At 43.4% G+C, this 6,125-nt stretch overlaps 1 protein-coding gene across 1 annotated transcript; it reads right to left on the bottom strand.

Annotated features, from left to right (window-relative positions):
- Window positions 1–728: 728 nt before the first annotated feature.
- LOC118370437 (zinc finger protein OZF-like) lies at window positions 729–4,921 on the bottom strand. The gene is made up of 2 exons (XM_052517387.1): window positions 3,992–4,921; window positions 729–2,101 (listed from the first exon to the last, which is right to left on the bottom strand). Exons 1-2 carry the CDS (start codon window positions 4,485–4,487, stop codon window positions 1,383–1,385), a joined length of 1,215 nt encoding a protein of 404 aa, XP_052373347.1. The 5' UTR covers window positions 4,488–4,921; the 3' UTR covers window positions 729–1,382.
- Window positions 4,922–6,125: the final 1,204 nt, after the last annotated feature.

The raw sequence follows: 6,125 nt of genomic DNA on the forward strand, positions 1-6,125 counted from the left end.
GAGCGGCAAAATCTGGAAACCTACAAATCAGCTGGGCTAGACAATCTGGACCCTCTCTTTCTAAAATTATCTGCCGAAATTGTTGCAACCCCTATTACTAGCCTATTCAACCTCTCTTTCGTAAGACTCTTTCGTATCGTCTGAGATTCCCAAAGATTGGAAAGCTGCCGCAGTCATCCCCCTCTTCAAAGGGGGTGACATTCTCGACCCAAACTGCTACAGACCTATATCTATTCTACCCTGCCATTCTAAGGTCATTGAAAGCCAAGTTAACAAATAGATTACCGACCATTTCGAATCTCACCGTACCTTCTCCGCTATGCAATCTGGTTTCAGAGCTGGTCATGGGTGCACCTCAGCCACGCTCAAGGTCCTAAATGATATCAGAACCGCCATCAATAAGAGACATTACTGTGCAGCCCTATTCATCGACCTGGCTAAGGCTTTGACTCTGTCAATCACAAAATTCTTATTGGCAGACTCAACAGCCTTGGTTTCTCAAATGATTGCCAACCGTTTTGTCACCCCATATACTACCCGTTGGCTGGCCCTCGCATCATACTCGTCGCCAAACCCACTGGCTCCAGGTCATCTACAAGTCTCTGCTAGGTAAAGCCCCGCCTTATCTCAGCTCACTGGTCACCATAGCAGCACCCACCCGTAGCACGTGCTCCAGCAGGTATATCTCACTGGTCACCCCCAAAGCCAATTCTTCCTTTGGCCATTGGTCACCCCCAAAGCCAATTCTTCCTTTGGCCATCTCTCCTTCGAGTTCTCTGCTGCCAATGACTGGAACAAACTGCAAAAAAATCTCTGAAGCTGGAGACTCTTACCTCCCTCACTAGCTTTAAGCACCAGCTGTCAGAGAAGCTCACAGATCACTGTGTTCTATGTGTTCTGTGTGTTCTATGTGTTCTATGTGTTCTGTGTGTTCTGTGTGTTCTATCCACTTCAATCAGTTTATATGATATGGAGGAGAAAGGTTAACGAAAACATTTTAAACCTGGATTGTGTGTATGCGCCATTCAGAGGGTGAATGGACAAGACAAAAGATCTCATTGCCTTTGACCTGGGTATAGTAGTAGGTGCCAGGCTGGGGTTTCTCAAGCTCAACAGTATCCCACGTGTATCAAGAATGGTCCACTACCCAAAGGACATCCAGCCAAATTGACACAACTATGGGAAGCATTGGAGTCAACATAGGCCAGTATCCCTGTAGAAGGCTTTCAACACCGTGTAGTCCATGCTCCGATGAATGGAGGCTGTTCTGAGGGCTGAATGGGGGGAGGGTGGAACTCAATATCGGGAAGGTGAGACTAATGTTTGGTGTACTCAGTGTACAATATGATTTCATGTGGCTTGAAGAAGAAACACATTCTAAGTCAAAAACTCAAGTCGGAACACAGCCTCTCTATTCTCTCATGTGATTTCAGGTCCTCTGACCGGGAAAATGTCTTTCCGCAATGAGAGCAGTGGTATGTCTTCTCCTCCTCCTTCCCCTCCTGTGTATTTTCATGTTTATCTCGATGTATTCTCACATGCAATTTCAGGTTCTTTGAACCAGTAAATCTCTTTCCACACTGGGAGCACTGGAAGGGCTTTTCTCCCGTGTGTATTCTCTCGTGTGATTTCAGGTTCCCTAACTGGTTGTAAGTCATTCCACATTGGGAGCATTGGTAAGGCTTCTCTCCGGAGTGTATTCTCTTGTGTGTTTTCAGGTACCCTAACGTAGTAAATCTCTTTCCACACTGAGAGCATTGGCAGGTCTTCCTCCCTGCTGTATGTATTTCTTCATGCTTATTGAGGTACCGTAACCAGGTAAAACTCTTTCCACACTTGGAACATTTAAAAGGCCTCTCTGCAGTGTGTGTCCTCTCATGCTGTTTCAGGTTCCCTAACATGGTAAATCTCTTTCCACACTGGGAGCATGGGTAGGGCTTCTCCCCTGTGTGCGTTCTCTTATGGTGTCTAAGGTGCCCTAACCACCAAAAACTCTTTCCACAGTGGGAGCAGTGATGTTTTCTTGCTGGTTTGGGCGTCTCTGAGTCTGGTTCCCCTGAAGAACTCTTCCCGCTGTCAGAATGAGAATCTGGTCTCTCTCCTGCCAAAGACAAACAAGAGTATTTAGCTAAATACTAAACAGAGACCTGAATGAAACCTTCACATGGTAAATCAGCCTTCCTATGAGGTTTAATCTAGACTAGATCCCTCAATAAAATACAGAGTGTGTAGTTAAACAGAGACCTGAATGAAACTGAAATTGAATGAGACCTGAATGAAATATATTGAAATGATCAATTAGATCAATTAGGGTTTAAGAACCTTGCTCAAGGGCACATTCACATATTTTTCACCTAGTTGGCTCGGGGATTCGAACCAGCAACCTTTCGGTTACTAGCCCAACGCTCTTAACCTGAAGCGAATGATGGACAGGACTCTATCCAGGACTCTATATTTAATGTTCCCCTCCATCCACAGCGACTGATGGACAATACTCTGTCCAGGACTCTCCATGTACCAAACCCATTTTGTTGGTGGCCCCGACTCGTTGCATCTTTAACCATCTCTACAGAACCATCAATACTCTGTCCAGGACTCTCCATGTACCAAACCCATTTTGTTGGTGCCCCCCACTCGTTGCATCTTTAACCATCTCTACAGAACCATCAATACTCTGTCCAGGACTCTCCATGTACCAAACCCATTTTGTTGGTGCCCCCCACCACTCGTTGCATCTTTAACCATCAATACTCTGTCCAGGACTCTCCATGTACCAAACCCATTTTGTTGGTGCCCCCCACTCGTTGCATCTTTAACCATCTCTACAGTACCATCAATACTCTGTCCAGGACTCTCCATGTACCAAACCCATTTTGTTGGTGGCCCCCCCTCGTTGCATCTTTAACCATCACTACCATCAATACTTTAAACTATTTGAAGTTTTTCTATACATGTTAATATTTGTATCTACTTTGTAAATTTACTTAAAAGTAAATACCTGCAGTCAACTTGCGCAATGTTACAAAGTTGCAAAGCTTCTACACCTGCATTGTTTTTCCTAGCCACCGTGCTTCTACACCTGCATTGTTTTTCCTAGCCACCGTGCTTCTACACCTGCATTGTTTTTCCTAGCCACTGTGCTTCTACACCTGCATTGCTTGCTTTTTGGGGTTTTAGGCTGGGTTTCTGTACTTTGAGATATCAGCTGATGTACGAAGGGCTATATACATACATTTGATTTGATTTAATAGACTAAACAGCAGGGTCGTTCCATATGGATGAAGTGAGAACAGGAACCAGTTAAATAGACTAAACAGCAGGGTCGTTCCATATGGATGAAGTGAGAACAGGAACCAGTTAAATAGACTAAACAGCAGGGTTGTTCAGTAGAATGCCCCTTTAGGGTCGTTCCAGATGAATGAAGTGAGTACCAGTTAAATAGACTAAACAGCAGGGTCGTTCCATATGAATGAAGTGAGAACAGGAACCAGTAGACTGGTAGAATGCCAGAATGCCAGTAGACTGGTAGAATGCTTGCCCCTTTAGGGTCGTTCCAGATGAATGAAGTGAGAACCAGTTAAATAGACTAAACAGCTGGGTCGTTCAGTAGAATGCCCCTTTAGGGTCGTTCCAGATGAATGAAGTGAGAACCAGTTAAATAGACTAAACAGCAGGGTCGTTCAGTAGAATGCCTGCCCCTTTAGGGTCGTTCCAGATGAATGAAGTGAGAACCAATTAAATAGACTAAACAGCTGGGTCGTTCAGTAGAATGCCCCTTTAGGGTCGTTCCAGATGAATGAAGTGAGAACCAGTTAAATAGACTAAACAGCAGGGTCGTTCAGTAGAATGCCTGCCCCTTTAGGGTCGTTCCAGATGAATGAAGTGAGAACCAGTTAAATAGACTAAACAGCTGGGTAGTTCAGTAGAATGCCCCTTTAAAACTACACTTTGGTTCCATAACTGCAGAGTTTGTGCCCCTGTTTTTACTTACTGGTGTCAATCAGATGTAGATGTTCAGTCTCCTCCTCTCCCAAGACATCTTCCTCTTTTATTGAGATATCCTCCTCTTCCACTCTAAAAGGTTCTTCCTCTCCTTTCACTAGAACTTCTTCTTCTTCTTTCAATGTAATAGCCTCCTCCTCTTCCTCCTTTATTATTTTGAAATAGTCTTCCTCTTCTTCTTTTACTGTGACCTCCTCCTCCTCCTCCTTCTTCACTCTTAACACTGCATCCTCTTCTTCCTCTCCTTTCACTCTAATATCCTCCTCTTCTTCACCTTCCTCTCCTTTCACTCTAATATCCTCCTCTTCTTCACCTTCCTCTCCTTTCACTCTAATATCCTCCTCTTCTTCACCTTCCTCTCCTTTCACTCTAATATCATCCTCTTCTTCTTCTTCTTCTTTTACGATAATGTTCAGCCCCAGAGCTTCTTTCTCCGTCCAGCAGACGTCTTCTTTAGAAGTGGTGGAGTAGCTTAGTGAACTCATGGTCGGGGACGTTAACTAGGTAGATAGAATGAACCTTAGGTTAGTTGCTAATGCTAACTTAGCAAGCCACCTACCCGACAAAACAACGTAACAGCTTCCTCTTCCTTCTTATCTTTCACGGGAGCTTCTTTCTCCGTCCAGCAGACCTCCTCTTCTTTAGAAGGTGGGGGAGTAAATGACTGAGCTCATGGTCGGGGATGTTAGCTAGCTAGATAGCATTAGCTAAAATAGCTAGCTAACTATGTGGAATAAAACAGGTTAACACGTAGACATGTTCGTGTGTTTAAAAAACAAACAGTGTCTAATATACACAGAACGTGTCTCGAATTCGACTATGTCTGTCTAGCAAGTTGCCCAAGTTCACCAGGCTTGTTGTGAACAAAAGAAGCTGTCCGTCCACTGGTTTATACGTCACACAGCATCCCCCGACAGTACTGTCCGTCCACTGGTTTATACGTCACACAGCATCCCCCGACAGTACTGTCCGTCCACTGGTTTATACGTCACACAGCATCCCCCGACATAAAATACACACGTTGCCATCTGCTGACTGGATAATGCAGCTGAGGTAAAAAATAAATAAATAATATAATCACTATTCAACCACACCAAAGAATACATAGATTCGACCCATTTCAAATAAGCAAATATGCTTTCCAAACATGCCAGAAGGCAATCTAAAACAATGTAGTTAGAAGCTCTGGTTGGGCGCTATCAACTAGTGTCTGTGATGAACTGGTAGTCTCTTCTTCAAATCACAAGCAGTTTCCTTTGCACACTTTAATTAATACTTTGCCATCCTCTGGGAATATATTACATATTGTTGTATTAGGTTTTCACCCAAATAAATTCAATTCAAAGCTGAGTGATATCGAGGCATAAATGTTAGGTCCAGTGTACATTTATGAATGTATCTGCAACATACAGTATGTCGTATTATATTACCTTGGTCTACCATTATAAATGTTAGGTCCAGTGTACATTTATGAATGAAGCATGGTGGTGGCAGCATCATGCTGTGGGGGTGTTAATTATGTCATATCATATTACCTTGAGTCTACCTTTATAAATGTTTGGTCCAGTGTACATTTATGAATGAAGCATGGTGGTTGCAGCATCATGTTGTGGGGGTGTTAATTATGTTGTATCATATTACCTTGGTCTACCTCTATAAACGTTTGGTCCAGTGGACATTTATGAATGAAGCATGGTGGTGGAAGCATCATGCTGTGGGGGTGTTAATTATGTCATATCATATTACCTTGGTCTACCTTTATAAACGTTAGGTCCAGTGTACCTGTAACATTTATGAATATTAGCATGGTGGTGGCAGGTCATCATCTGTGAGGGTGTTAATTATGGCACCATCATATGGGGAAGCATGGTCTACCTTTATAAATGTTAGGTCCAGTGTTTTTCAGCAGCAGGTACAGGGAGACTAGTCAGGATCGAGGCAAAGATGAACGGAGCAAAGTACAGAGAGATCCTTGATGAAAACCTGCTCCAGAGCGCTCAGGACCTCAGACTGCGCTACACCCACAATAACATCTGCTAAACACGTGTATGGGACCAATTACATTTGATTTGATTTGAAAGTGCTGAGTAAAGGGTCTGAATACTCATGTAAATATAATAAAT

Source organism: Oncorhynchus keta, unplaced genomic scaffold (genome assembly GCF_023373465.1).
Source record: "Oncorhynchus keta strain PuntledgeMale-10-30-2019 unplaced genomic scaffold, Oket_V2 Un_scaffold_7639_pilon_pilon, whole genome shotgun sequence".
Classification (NCBI taxonomy): Eukaryota; Metazoa; Chordata; class Actinopteri; order Salmoniformes; family Salmonidae; genus Oncorhynchus; species Oncorhynchus keta.

Bases quoted from the DNA above. Each gene is read 5' to 3' on its own strand.
- LOC118370437 (XM_052517387.1), bottom strand. From the start codon at position 4,487: ATGAGTTCACTAAGCTACTCCACCACTTCTAAAGAAGACGTCTGCTGG. The intron at 2,102-3,991 runs GTAAGTAAAAAC...TGTCTTTGGCAG, and splicing joins TCTACATCTGATTGACACCA to GAGAGAGACCAGATTCTCAT.